A 15,531-nucleotide genomic window follows, 5' to 3' on the forward strand; every position below is an offset into this window, starting at 1 on the left:
TCACCACCAAGTCCAGCTAATTTTTGTATTTTTAATAGAGATGGGGTTTCACCATGTTGGCCAGGCTGGTCTCAAACTTCTGGCCTCAGGTGATCCGCCTGCCTCAGCCTCACAGAGTACTGGGATTACAGGTGTGAGCCACCATGCCTGGCCTAAATATTTTTTGCAGCAAATCGTATTTTCACTTAACTAGATTTAAAAGTTGGTAGAGGTGATATGTGCTTATGGGAAAAACTCACATGATAGCAATTGAGTGACAACAGTTTGAGAATCACCTCTCAGGAGCCTGTGGTCCTCTCAGGAGGAGGAAAGTGTCAGTCACCCAGATACAGGGGTGACTGATGAAAACTATCTTAGGTGTTAACCCTCAACACCAGTGGAGACCACAAAGGTATTCAAGGAATTAAGATCTTAGGGGGAAGATAAGGTAAAACAGACAAAGCATGGAATCTTTATGCGTATTTTTACATTTTCAAAGATAAAACCATATAGCACATAATTAGATGACCTTTTCCACATCACACTTAGCAGTAATGGGTTCTGTGCTATAAATTTTCATAAACCATGTGTTACATAATACATGCTGGTATATTGTGAGGTATTGTGGTGTATTGGGCTATTATGAGGATTAAATGAGATAACATATATAGTTTAGTACAATACCTGATTCCCATTAAACACAAATATGTGGTTGCTTATTACCAAAAGATATAAAGACAACGGGGTTTTTTTCTTCTTTCTGGTGTGGTGTCGTCTTTCTACCATTAGCATATAGAACCCATGCCAAGAGAATTCTTGCTCACGCTTTCCCTCCATCTTAATGGACTTGGAGTTGCAGGCTCCAGATAACTCTGGTGCGACTGCCCAGGAAATAATATCATCCCAGAGCAAAGCAATTATTAAGGAATAAAGACTTAGATATGCAACAAGTCTTTAAGTATACTTTGTTGAAAAGACAAGCTAAGTGAGAATTTATTACTTCCCAACCCCAGTTCCCCATCTGAAATTCCCAGCTCTGCCCATAATTCATCATTGTTAAATCACTTATTGTCAAACTCCATTCACATGCATCTAAGGGGGCAAAAAGTAGAGTTCTAAGGCCTGCATGTTCTTTTTCTTCCTCTAACCCAGGGTAATGCAGCACAGTGACGAGAACCCCAGTGGATCTGGGTTTGAGTCCTGACCCTATCACTCAGTGACTGTGTACTAGCGCTAAATATGTAATGTCTCTGAATCTGAGTTGTCACCTGCCAAGAAAGAATAATAGTATCTTCCTAAGTGGGCTATTGTGATGATTAAATGAGATAACACACATAAACAGTTTAGTACAATACCTGATTCCCATTAAACACTAATATTTGATTGCTTATTACCAAACGGTATAAAAATTTTTTTTTTTTTTTTCTGGGCACGGTGACGGGCGCCTGTAATCCCAGCTACTCGGGAGGCTGAGGCAGGAGAATCGCTTGAACTCGGGAGGCGGAGGTTGCAGTGAGCTGAGATTGTGCCATTGCACTCCAGCCTGGGTAACAAGGAGGAAATTCTGTCTCAAAAAAGAACAAAATACCTTTTTTTCTGTCTTCTATTTTATCTGCATCTGTTCCATTTTCCTTTCTTAATTTTTTGTTTGCTAAAGAGCAATAATTTATATAAACATTCTCTTAACTATAAAGATATGCATATGAACATATGTAATCACAGATGCAGGGAAAAATACAGTATTTTCAGATCAACTGGACTTTGCCCAGTTCTTATTCTCCACTGGTTTAATGATTCAAAATTTCGAAAAGCCAAGAACAATTACTTTGTATTTTTTTCTTCTTTTCCTGCCCATCCTTCCCTTTCCCCTCTTTATTTTTACAAAAATATTTTAATAGAATGACGTTGAAATGTAAAAATACATTTATGGTAGCTTTATCTTAGATGATTTCCACAAATGTTTTCATGACAATTACAGGGGAACAAAATAGGGTGTCCTTAAGAGGGTAAATGTGTCATCTGTTTCATCCTAGCATTTGATACTTTGATTTCTTCAAAAGCAAACAAGAAAAATCACTAATCGTTGAATAGCTTATCTTTCCTCTTCTCAGTGAAGTTACTCTCTAAGATTTGTTGTTGTTGAGACAGAGTCTCTCTCTGTCACCCAGCGGGGAGCGGTGTGGCGCAATCTCATTTCACTGCAGCCTCAGCTTCCCAAGGAGCTGGGACTACAGCCATGCACCCCCACAGCTGGCTAATTTTTTGTATTTTCAATAGAGACAGGGTTTTGCCATGTTGGCCAGGCTGGTATTGAACTCCTGGACTCAGGTGATCCACCCGCCTTGGCCTCCCAAAGTGCTGGGATTACCGAGGTGAACCACTGCACCCAACCATTCTCTAAGAGTCCTGACTGACAGTTATACAGTTAAATTACCTTGGCGATTACTGACTTTTCACTAACTTATTCAAGAATTTAACAAGTGTCAAAGATAAAGAAACGGAATACTTTATTATAAAACTTATAAAATAATTAAATATTACACATATATTTTGACTTTTCTCTATAATCCATGGTTTTATTCAACATTTTTTCTCAAAATATTACTTAGAGAAGCAAGTGAGAACACATAATAGGCTATTAATTAATAAATTAATTTTCCATAAAATAATAAAATGATAATTATATAAAGAAATAACTTGTTGTTTTTCAGAAGGCAAGGGGGTTGTAGTAGAGAACTTTTTTTTTGTTTTTTTTTTTCCTCTGTTGATAAAATGGCTACTCCTCTAGGCCAAGCCAAGCCAAGCAGATGGAGAGAAGTTTCTAAGCATTATTTCTCTGGGATTCAAGAACTCAGGATTTTAATTAGAATGGGAACAAAGTATGCTGCTAAATTTAACAAACCACTGTCTAGTTGATTATGCTGAGCCGGCTAATCCAGCCTGAATTGAGACTTTTAAAGAAGTAAAATTGGGTTACATTCATCAAAGAAGTTGAGGAATAAAGTAGAATTTATGTAAATATGCCCTTTATAACCACTTCTCAAAAAATTACAGGAGGACACAGTATTATAATTACTTTGGTTTTGGCAAAATAGTGTGATGTTTTTTTCAACTGAGAACAATTTTAAACTCATTAATGCCTACCAACAGCTGGCTTCTGATGGCTGAAAATACTCTTATTCAGTGTGGGTCTTGGCATATTATGATTTATTAATATTAACATAGCAAGAAGACAGATGGATTTTTTTTTTTATTACCACTGTTTCCTTCTTTCTCTCTCTCTCTCTCTTTTTTTTTTTTTTTTTTTTTTTGCTGTTAACTAGATCCTAGGGCAAATTTAAACGTATCAGTTGGTAGGAAAAAGCCACAAGAGGCCTTCAATTTTCCAAGCAGCTCTGATAGTATGTACAGAGCATTATAAATGATGGTCCCTTCTCCCTCACGACACTGCTGTTTTGCCATTTAGCTCCTCCTAGATATTTTCTAAATACCAGAAATGGGTATCTTGCCAAGACTCATTCCCAAGGAGCGGGCTATAGCTTTTCATGGACTGATTCAGCAAGCACCAAAAGTTACGAGGTTGATAACATATGAAGGGCATCCATATTTATCTTTTATATGAGTTGTTTTCTTGTATGAATTTCAATTACATGGAGATCTTAAAACAGTCCATGTTGCCCTATTTTCATAATATTCCTTGGAATACTTTTCAAGTTGTTAATTTTAGTCTTAGAGACTCTCTATAAGCAGAATATAGTTTAAACAAAATAATAAAGACACACACACACCAAATAAACATAACATGAAGCTTGCCAGTCCAGCAGCAAGCACAATTGCGAGCACCATTTGGCTTCTCATAGAACTCCTGGCTTGGGTGTTCACAGGGTTAGTCAAACTGTGAACTCCACGCAACAGTTAGGCAAGGTATTCCATCCAGATTTGAAAGTTCTGAGTCTCAGTCTTTAACCTGAAGTCATAAAGGACCTTTTTAAAACAGATGTCTTTGCCCTTGAATCCTTTGAAATTCAAAGGGGGTCTTTTCCCAGATCGACATATCTCAGTGTGATTCACCACTTCTTGCATATAACAGTGCAAATCAAAGATTTTTTAAAAGTCAGATTTGTCATCGCTTCCCATTTTCAAGTGCTTCAGAGTACCATGTGCTTCAGGGAATTGAAATAGGAGCCTGGTGGCAAACTGTCTGTTCCTCAGAGCAGGCTCCTTCATCACAGCCGCAGCTCACAAATGGTTCTCAGTACTCAGCTCCTGGTCTCAAAGGCAGCTGGTCTCTCCAGAGGTTGAAAGGTAAGCCCCTGGCCCTAAGATGTTGGCGAGGACACCAAGATCAGATCTTCCTTGTGCATGACTTGCAGCATTGTTTTCCATAAAACTTGTGGTTGCAGACACCATGCTGAGGAACTAGGTGACACCAGTTGAAGAAATCTACACAGGATGGATCCTCTAAAATAAGAAAATACATTTAGCATGTTGGCTAGGGTGTCTGTCCTGTTTGTTTATTTTTTGAGATGGAGTCTCACTCTGTCACCCAGGCTGGAGTGCAGTGGTGTGATCTCGGCTCACTGCAACCTCTGCCCCCCCGGTTCAAGCGATTCTCCTGCCTAAACCTCCCAAGTAGCTGGGACTATAGGCATGTGCCACCAAGCCCGGCTAGTTTTTGTATTTTTTAGTAGAGACAGGGTTTTCCACCATGCTGACCAGGAATTCCTGAGCTCAAGTGATCTGCCTGCCTCGGCCTGCCAAAGTACTGGGATTACAGGTGTGAGTCACTGCGCCCAACCTTTGGTGATTTGCATATCATGATTTATTAATATTAACATAGCACCTTTTTCTTAAGGTGAGGGCCTCCAGAACAAAGGTCTTGGGCCCACATGTGGTTCTTCCGATTAAACATTGGGACTTTGGTAGGGGAGTGTGGTAGGGGCAGGATTTAGATGCCAAGAAAAGACTGACCGTTAGCAAAAGTAAATGATTTGTTTTTAAAAAATGTTACATCCAATCCAAGATCAATGTCTGATCCTCTCTGTGTAGTCTGGGAGCTACCACTGAATTGAGTGTCCAGGGAAATACCCTAACACAGTGCTTTAGGAATCTCCTAAGGATTTTGTTAAACCACTGCTTCTGATTCAGAAGGGCTGTCGGAGGGGAGCATTAAGGGAGGGTGTGCTGCTGGTCCATGAACTATAATTCCAGGAGCAAGGAGCCCGATATATTGGGAGTCAAGCCACCTGATATGCCTGCAAATGGGTTGAGATTAACTAAAAAAGCTGGGTCTCCAACATTCTGTGTAGGTTTAAGTCAGTCTCAACCAGTTTGCAAGTAAATTAAGTCAACACCAGTCCTTGCTAATTTCTTTAGTTGTTCAATGAACAGGACAGATGTGATTTTTTCACTGTACATCAGGAACTCTTACTCAGATGGGCCTCAGGAGATACAAAATGCATGTGAACATAAGTACATGTTTTAGGAGCAAGGGCACATTTTACTGTTTTGTTTGAGAAGGAATTTTGCTCTTGTTGCCCAGGCTGGAGTGCAATGGCATAATCTCAGCTCACTGCATCCTCTGCCTCATGCGTTCAAATGGTTCTCCTGGGTAGCTGGGATTACAAGCACCCACCACCAAGCCCAGATAATTTTTGTATTTTTAGTAGAGATGGGGTTTCACCATGTTGGCCAGGATGGTCTCGAACTTCTGACCTCAACCTGCCTCAGCCTCCCAAAGTGCTGGGATAACAGGCATGAGCCACCACCTCCGGCCCATTTTGCTGTATTTTTAAGGCACAGTTCTGACTTTGAAAATATTTAGAGTCTATACTACACATAATTCAGAAATGCTTAGAGTTCCTTCTTCAAGCCTTGATTCTTCTGCCTAAAATTCCTTTTTACACACCCCTTTCATGTAAGTCACGAAGCATAAGTGAGATGTATTACTATTCTGTCAGTACAAGTGTTTTTGATTATAATAATTACTGTGAGTCAGGTATTTGATTTACACTATTGAAGATGACCTTGGAATCACTGCTTTGCTTCAAATTCTCCATGCAATCAGCAGATACTCTTGGCTCAATCTTTAAAATACACCCAGCATCCAACCTCTTCAGTACTGCCACTGCTCTAGTGGAACCTCCTCCATCCGCTTCCTGGCAGAGTTTACAAGTCTTTGTTCTACTCTAGACAACCTGCACTCCTTTCACCTTAACTATCAGTAATCTTCCTAAAGCTAGATCCTATTGCTCTTCTGCTCAAAGTTCTGCTTTGGCTTCCATCGTACTCAGAGTTAAATCTGAAATACTTACACTGACTGACAAGGCCTCCAGTACCACTTTTCATGTATTGCTTAACCACTCTTCACCTTGTTTCTTGTACTTCAAGCATCGTGCCATTCCTCAGTTAGATTAGTATATTCCTGCCTTGGGGCCTTTGCTGTCTCTCTGCGAGCAACACTTTCCTTCTAGATCCATATGTGGCTCACCTTCCTTGAGGTCTCTGTTTAAGTGCTAAATCATCAAGTGGTCTTGCCTGACCATTATAATCTCAAGTTGTTTTCCTGTCTCCTTACCCCTGCTACTTTACTGTCTGACACCGGGTGTTAATTGGTTGGTCTGTTGGCTGTTTCCATTTAGAAGTAAGCTTGTCAGAAGGTGGGATCTGTGCCTGTTTACCTGGTTGCTATTTTTGTAATCAGACCTCAGAACAGTTTCTGGTTCATAGTAAGCACTAAAGAAATGTGTGAAAAATTGAGTTACCTTCTTTACTACTCAAAACAATCTTTCAAAGTAAGCATTATTTCCCATTTTTTTCAAAACTTGCCCAAAGCTCCATGGCTACTAAGTGTCAAGTTAGTGTGGATTCAACTCTATTTTTATTATTTTAGAGTCCTTGCTCCTTCCACCATACAATGCTGCCTGCCCCCATCTCACAATGTGGGATTCCATGAGGAGCAGCTTATTAGTATTGAGTGTCTGGTCATCCTTAACTTAATATGACTAGTCTGCAGCCCAGGCAGCTTCCAGCCACATAAACAACCAGTTTTAATGCAGTGTGACACAAGTCTCTGGGTGGTATGACTGCTTTAGGGCCTTCTTTTCCTGAAGAGAATTTTACATATTATATGTATAGTGCAATCATAAGGATGGTTTCCCCAAGGTGGAGATCTAACCAAGACACCCAGCTAAGGCATCACACACTGATGATGGTATACAATGACTGCCCCTAGACTGGCACTCAGGATGGTCTAGGGGACAACAGAGCTGTTTGGTGACACTGGATGACAGGATGCCACCATGGGCAGAATGGTCTTCTCTAGGGTCTAGTTTAAGTGACTACAATGGGTAGAAACTTCCACCTAAGTGGAGGAAACTCTCACAGTACCTAGCAGAGTGCCTGGTCCATAGTGGGGGGCTCAGAGAAGAGGCAAAGAACGGAATCTTCTTCCTTCTGTCACCATGGGCATCCTTACTGCTCACTAATGTTTTCTGAAAACTCAGTCAGAAAATACACTCAACCGATGTTCATAGTAGTCACCATGTCATCATCCCTATACTTGGTACTTGGAATGGGAGAAAATCCTCAATTTAGTAAACTGTAGGCTACATTTTTGGTCCAGAACAAACCCTTGGGCTTGTATCCTTTATTCTTCCAAAAGGGACTTGACTCAGCCAAGAGGCACAGAGAGAAGCTCCTCTTTTTGAGACAGGGTCTCAAAAAAAAAAAAAAAAAAAAAAAAGCCCAGGCTGGACTGCAGTGGTGCAATCTCCGCTCACTGCAGCCTTCACCTCCTGGGTTCAAGAGATCCTCCCATCTCCCCAGTAGCGAGGACTACAGGTGCCTGCTACCACACCCAGCTAGTTTTTATATTCTTAGTAGAGACTGGGTTTCACCATGTTAGCCAGGCTGGTCTCAAACTCCTGACCTCAGGTGATGCACCCAGCCAAGCTCGTCTTTTAACAACCTGTTTCTCATATGCACCCTATGACTCCCCTCATTCCAGCACCACAGGTAGAATTGACCATCACTGTAACACTGTGAATACTCCACCACTTATTTGTTATTGTAGCTTTCTTTTAAGAATAGGACCCACCTCTATTCTTTCATTCCTAGAAAAGTGCTGGAGGTATACAAGGTGCTTGGTGACTTCGAGTACCTCACAGCACTTTGCACACGATCTTTCATGTAGCCATACATCATGCATGTATTCATTTAAGACTTACTGAGCACCTATTTTGTGCCCAATGTGGCATTAGGTGCTGGGTGAGCAAAAAATAATAAGACAAATGGCTTCCTTGGGCCATATGTGCATGTTGACTCTCCCTTTACTGTTGGGCAATTTCATAATCGGCCATTGTCGTTGGGGGTGCTGGTGGCCTTCTAGGCTGAATCTCTGGCAATTAAGGGTGGAAATGAGAAATCACTGATAGTGAAGAAAGGAGGACAGAGTCTGGAAGAACATGACCACTTGCTCATTTCTTCCCTATGCAGTATCCCAGCATGGACTAGGATGATCTGGCTCTGAGTAACTGCTACAGAGCTAGTTTTTTTTTTGATCTTGTGCAAGATTCTTTAGCACGAGGCAAGCATATTAGGCTGAAAAATATTTCCTGGCATTTGTCAGATTAAACAGTGAAGAATGGTACAGTTTACTCAGACTTTCCATTTTCCTGTGAGTACTCATTGCACTTTACCTGAACTAACTTTAAGAAAATATTTAGGTATAGTCCTAGGGCAGTACATATTCACTGATGACTATTTTGATTTCTGAATTGTTTTATATATTCAACAAATATGAAAATCTTTATGTATGGATTGTAATTGTCTCCTCCATTAAAATATGAGCTCCCTGAGGGCTATTCTTGTTCACCTTTATGTTCCCATTTTCAAATTAGTAATGGTTAAAAAGCATTATTGTGGCAATTAAATATTACCTTCAGACCCATGCAAACAAGATCACTAGGATAGGCGGGGCACATGGCTTGTGACTCTAATCCCAGCACTTGATATCAGGAGTTCGAGACGAGCCTGGTGAAACCCTGTCTCTACTGAAAATAAAAAAATTAGCCAGGCGTGGTGGTACACACCCATAATCCCAGCTACTCAGGAGGCAGAGGCAGGAGAATCACTTGAACCCGGGAGGTGGAGGTTACAGTGAGCTGTGTACTCCCGCCTGTGTGACAGTGAGTGAGACTGTCTCCAAAAGATCATTTGGACAGGAACTTCCCCAAAGTGGTGCCTTATACAACTCCAGGGAGCACTGTCACACAGACTTCGGGTGAATGGCTCACCCATGCCACAGACTGTACCACCAACAAAGTAGGCTTTGAAAAAGTTATCTAGAGACTAGTACAGTTCACTGGAGCATGGTGCCTTTTACCTCTCTTTTCAGGAGCTGGACAGAAGTTTGTATTACAGGCTCGTAGCACCGGAGGTTTCTGATGGAGCAGACAACTTGAGGAAGGCCGGCCTTGCTGAACACAATGGACTGACCGGGTCTGGACCCCTCCCCCACAGGTGACTGTGCACTGCAGGAGAGAGAAGAGGAAGGAGTCAAACACTCTGCTGAGGTCAGTGACATCAAACAGAAGGAATTCCCATGCTTCATGACATTACCAAGATGCCTGCTGATGAAACAGATTGGCTAGAGCCAGGCACATGTGCTTACAGTCCATAGCATCTATCCTAACAAGTGTGATCCCTTTGATCTGATTAGAAGGGTTTTAGGCAAATGCTGTCTATCTAGCCCAAGTGTGTGTGTGTCTCCCAGTTAAGTGACTCATAAAGAAGAGAAGCTCCAGAAATACAGAAGCTGCTCTAAGAATGCAGAAACAAATACAGACACAGCTAGGGACTTAATCACACAATTTAAAGAATTCCAGACAATCTGCGCAGCTGCAGTCCTGGAGGACATAGTTCAAAACTGGGACAGAAAAAAATGGTCAGAGACAGCTCTGGAACCACATTTGGAGTTGGCATGGTAGAGTTGGTGTTTCTTAGAAGTCGGTGATTAGACAACTCAACTGTCTTTTTTTCCAGATAGCCATCAAAAGGAATAAACCAGGGAAAAATGTAGCCCTTTAAATGGATTTTTCTTATTTTAAAGTTACTGCATTAAAGAAAAATGTACACATGCCTTATAATTGACTGTAGTTCTGTCTCAATTAAAATTTGAGGGCAAGTCTTGTTATCAAATCTAATTAGAGTCAATTTAAAAAAGAAATCCCCAGCAATATGTGTAACACCTAGCACAATGCCTGGCCAAAGACAATCATGCTAATTTCCTCTAATCCATGTGTTGGTTTCCAGATCCTCCCGAATAGATAACGTACATACACATATTTATACCTCTACCCGGACTCTCTGAGGTGGGTAGCACCCGAGTCCTCTGAACAGCTGTGCAACAACATCTGTTGGGTGGAATGCTGGAAGGACCGCATCACACACCAATCCTAGCTAAAGTTTCACCCAAATCTTCCGAAAAGATAAGTTTAAAAGTTGAGTATTCTTGGCTGAATTGCCTGAGCTTTACGGACCATACTATTCACGAATAGGAGTACTTAGCACCGTGCATAGTAATGGCTTGACAAATATTAGCTATTCCACTGTTCAGAAACATGATGTAAGAACCAAATGAGTAAAGGCTGTGAGCAGCATTTCTAAAACAAAGACTTGAGTGATAGTTTCAGTAGCAGCAGCAATTAGCAGTGTATGATTGGCCTGGTGCTAAGTGTTCTATACACATTTTCTGATGATCAGCTCTGCCAGATAATAATTTTCTAGACGTGAAAACTGAGGTTTACAGATTGTTACCTGCCCAAGGCCACATGGGCAGAGATGGCCAAAGAACAAAACCCATTCTGCCTTCAGAACTTGAACCCTTAGTTGTTTTTACTTAGACAACCATTAACAGACTAAGAGCAACTGTTTGCAGAATGCCTCATTTTTCGACATCTCACTTGAATAGAAACCTCCTCAATCTGCCTGTACCCACCTGCTGCCATGGCGATGAATACCATCCAGCTACCACGTTGTACACTGGATGGGCTGGGCAAGCCCGTTGGTTGCAGGTCTCTTCCAAGTCCAGGTTTGGTCTCTTAATATTCCGGCATCTTCGCTCTGGGAAAGTTATCAGCTTTCCCTGGAAGCCCTTCTCGCTGCACTTGATCTCCCGCTTCCTCACGCCCAAACCACAGGTTGCAGAACACTAGGAGACAAGACAGGATGTGTAAAAGTGAAGACTACCAAGGTCAAATCTTCTGAACAGATGCACATGAAACAGGAGGGATGGGATTACACAAGGTCAACCATACTCGCTCATCGTAAAGAAACACTAGGAGACAAGACAGGATGTGTAAAAGTGAAGACTACCAAGGTCAAATCTTCTGAACAGATGCACATGAAACAGGAGGGATGGGATTACACAAGGTCAACCATACTCGCTCATCGTAAAGATACAGCAGCCAAGTACCTCATGCTATAGGTAAGGAAACCAAAGTTCAGCAAATGGAACTCACTTTCCCAAAATCACATAGATCATTAGCCTCATGAAACAAAAAAGGGACCTTGAGATGCCACATGGGTGTGAGATGGAGTCCAGAGGGAGAAAGGCAAGGTGGGCAAAAGGATTTCCAGGTTTAGGGTTACACACTTACAGATCCAGATCTACCTAAGGCCTGGGGAGTTAGGAATCTGAGTTGAGGAGGGTAAGGGCCAGACAAAAGGATTAAGAGCTGAATGGGAAAAACCAGTGTACAGCAAATAATTACCCTTTAAATGTACCCAACCTCTCACACATAGGAGGTAACATGACGAGGGTCAAAAATAACCTTTTAGGCTGGGTGCAGTGGCTCAGGCCTGTCATCACAGCAGTTTGGAAGCCCGAGGCAGGCAGATCACTTGAGCCCAGGAGTTCAAGACCAGCCTCAGCAACATGGTGAAACCACATCGCTACAAAAATTAGCCAGGTGTAGTGGTGCATGCCTCTAGTCTGAAGGAGCAGATCACATGAGCTAGGGAGGTGGAGGCTGCAGTGAGCTGAGATTGTGCCATTGCACAGTAGGGCAACAGAGCAAGACCCTGTCTCAAAAGTGACTCCCCAGTTTTACTTCTAGTGTGTCACCCAAGGCCCTCATGATCTTTCCACCCCATCCCATGTCCCTTCTGTACTGAATGTGCAGTCACCTGTCATCACTCCTGAGGAGAGGTTGCACCCACTGTCTGGCACAACCTTCCCCCCAAATTCCCTTTTGCTTTGATTCCTGCTCATTTTTCAGGCCATGCTCCCTAGAAAGGTCTCTTCTGATAAGGGTTCTTCCCGAAGTCCAGCGTGGGTGAACCTTGAGCTCTCCCATAAAATTACAGACTTCTATCAAGGCACTTGGCATACCTTATCCATGTTTCTCTATGGGTGCTATACAAAATCTTGCGCCCCTACTGCTCAGGCATAGGCCTGAACAATGTGGGGGTGTTTTAGCAATGTTTCGTGAAGAAGAAATCAGGAGAGAAGAACTGGCACGTAGCAGGCGTTTGGTATCAATGTGTGCAACAAGAAGGAGTTCTGTGAGCCTAGATGCTAGCGGGTCAGCTGAGCATCTTAAGAAACCTCCAGCAGTGACTTCTAAACCATACCTCGCTCCATGAAGAAGCGACCCACTGGAGCCGGTTGTTCTTAGGGCATCGTCCAAGCACGCAGCCCTCCTGCAGCTCAGGTCTGGGGAGGCTGGTACACTGGCTCTCAGGGAGGGTTTCTGCGGCAGAGCCCTTGCACAGGAGTTCACGCCTCCTCACTCCTCGTCCACAGGTCTTGGAACACTTGAGAAGGAAAAGAAAGTTCTATTTGCATTCCCCTAAGGTTTCAGTAGCCACATTAAAACATAAACAAAAACACTAAACATATTCCTGTGAAAGGTGGGATGAACTCCATGAACTAAAGCTCTTTTTATGAGGTCTACTTAACCACCCCCATTCCCATTTCCCTTTATCCATACCTACTATATAAACAATTATTTGAATTCTTTTTGTAAATTATATTCCTTACTGCAAAGAAAGAGACTAGACTCAACACCATGTACTACGTAGATTTACCCTCTGCTATAAAGGAATATATTCTCTCATTTGAAAGAACCCCTAAACAAGCTAAAAAATACTCTCCCTCCTGACCCCTAATTCCCTAACATAGCAGACTCCAATTTCTTTGGCACCAGGGACAGCTTTTGCAGAACACTGTATTTCCATGGACGGGCAGGGCAGTGCTTTTGGGATAAAACTGTTCCACCTCAGATCATCAGGCATTAGATTCTCATAGGGAACATGCATCCTAGATCCCTCACCTGACCTGTGCAGTTCATAAAAGAGTTCAAGCTACTCTGAGAATCTAATGCTGCCACTGATTTGACAGGAGGCAGAGCTCAGGCTGTGATGCTGGCCCACTGCTCATCTCCTGCTGGGCGGCCCAGTTCCTTACAGGCCACGAACAGGTACTTGTTCATGGCCTGGGGGTTGGGAACCCCTGTGCTAACAGATATGTCCTAACATAAAAAAAAAAAGAAAAAAAAGCCTTACTCTGACCTCTGGTAGGGGATATGGTAGTATATTGCTGAAATTAATCAGAAAGCAGCATCCTCCAGCATCTAACATACCCTAAAGGAAAACACAGTAGAACTGTCTTCAGTGGCTGCTACCTGGCTTCACAGTTCAGATGGTAAAACGCTTGCCTTTTTTTCATTCTTCCCTAAAATTTTTTTGCCAGCCATGATTGAGCAGCGGTTGAGCTATCACTGCAAGGGAGGCAAGCTATCACTGCAATAACTGCTTCCAAAGCAGTTATTGTGAAAGGTAGACCACCTATGGAAGCCATGGATCAATTTCAGAACCAATAAGTTGTTCTAATTGTTCTTTGATGGATCCAGAGGCTTATACTAATGTGATCCAGATATAAGGAATCACATTTAATCATCCTACAGTTCTACAAATACACTCCTGCCTCTGCATGAGAAGAAATCCACGTCACTTTAAAATCTGCACAATTCATTGAGCCAAATTTGTTGGGATTTTAACTATGTATCAGGGACTCTCGTAAGCATTAGGATTGGAATGCTTAGGGCAGGGCTTCTTCCCTTCAGCACCACTGACATTCTGGATCAGATAGTTCTTTGTGGTGAGGAGCTGGCCTGGGCTGTGTAGGACATTCACTCCTACCTCACTAGATGCCAGGAGCACTCATCTCCCTAAGTGGTGACAATCAAAAATGTTCCCTGGTAGGCAAACTTACCGACAGTTGAGAACCTTTGCTTTCGAGGGAATTCTGAGCTGTGAAGGACAGGTAGCTCTATGTCTCTTCTAACTTTAAAATTTTGTGTCTTTCACCGGGAATTTGTGACCATAGCCAACTCTATGTCCTACTTTTCTCTGTATTCTTCTAACTTTACCTCTTTCCCATTGAAGCAAGAGTTAAATATCTCTTCTGTGCTTCATTCTTTGTATTTGTGTTTCCCGTTAGCTTTGGAGAATTCTGTAGCCAGGTCTCTATGCCAGTCTTCTGACACTGGAATCCTTTCTAGCTGTGCTCACAAATCTGGCCTAACTGGCCCCAACACTCCAATTTCTGGTCCTCTGAGGAGGATCCTAAGCTCTGGGAAAGGCATGCCGACACTTCAGATTTCATAAGGTTCCCTAAAGAACATTAGCAGATTCCCATGAAGATGTAAACCGCTAAGAGCCCCTCGGAGAGCAAAGACACCTGTACCCCACTTGCCTTCATGGGGAATGAGACCAGTAACTCCCAAATTTTCTCCTGTTACCTGAGACCAGGGTCCAAGGCTCCATTCTGGAGGGCAGGCGTGGCTGTTGCAGGCTTGGACCTGAGTGGGTGTGCTCACTGGACACAGAGAATGCAATACTGCTTCCTCCTTCTGGAAGGGTTTCTTTTGCACACACTGGATCTTTCGGCTCTGCTGGCCTCCAGCACAGGACTTGCTGCATGTACTCCATTCACCTGGCATCCAGCTTTCAGTGCAAAACAAATATTTCCAATGAAGCCAAACTTTGTACAATAACTTCCAAAGCAGTTATTGTGAAAGGTAGACCACCTATGGAAGCCATGGATCAATTTCAGAACCAATAAGTTGTTCTAATTGTTCTTTGATGGATCCAGAGGCTTATACTAATGTGATCCAGATATAAGGAATCACATTTAATCATCCCACAGTTCTACAAATAAAATCATCTATTTTGTCTACAAAAAAACCCATCCCACAGTTCTACTCCTGCCTCTGCATGAGAAGAAATCCACGTCACTTTAAAATCTGCACAATTCATTGAGCCAAATTTGTTGGGATTTTAACTATGTATCAGGGACTCTCGTAAGCATTAGGATTGGAAAAATTAAGGCAGCAGCACTCTTTCCATTAAGAAGCCTATAACACAGTAAAGAGGTGGATATGTGAACAAATACAATACTTTCTGATAAGTGCTGCCATGGAAGTCAACATAAAATACAGTGGTGAGGCTCATGGAAGAGTGATCAATGAGAGAGAAAGAGAGAAA

The 15,531-nt window shown here is 42.3% G+C and overlaps 1 protein-coding gene across 1 annotated transcript in view; it reads right to left on the reverse strand.

Moving 5' to 3' along the window:
* Positions 1–2,682: 2,682 nt before the first annotated feature.
* Positions 2,683–15,531, reverse strand: part of LOC105491244 (ADAM metallopeptidase with thrombospondin type 1 motif 18) — a 151,467-nt gene continuing 138,618 nt past the window's right edge. Inside the window, exons 18-22 of the mRNA XM_071084992.1 lie at positions 14,787–14,991; positions 12,616–12,798; positions 10,979–11,191; positions 9,365–9,512; positions 2,683–4,440 (exon numbers count right to left, since the gene is read on the reverse strand). Of these exons, the coding sequence (XP_070941093.1) occupies positions 4,325–4,440; positions 9,365–9,512; positions 10,979–11,191; positions 12,616–12,798; positions 14,787–14,991 (865 nt within the window). The 3' untranslated portion in view covers positions 2,683–4,324. The remainder of the gene's footprint in view (positions 4,441–9,364; positions 9,513–10,978; positions 11,192–12,615; positions 12,799–14,786; positions 14,992–15,531) is intronic.

This window comes from Macaca nemestrina, chromosome 18 (genome assembly GCF_043159975.1).
Source record: "Macaca nemestrina isolate mMacNem1 chromosome 18, mMacNem.hap1, whole genome shotgun sequence".
NCBI classification, from domain to species: Eukaryota; Metazoa; Chordata; class Mammalia; order Primates; family Cercopithecidae; genus Macaca; species Macaca nemestrina.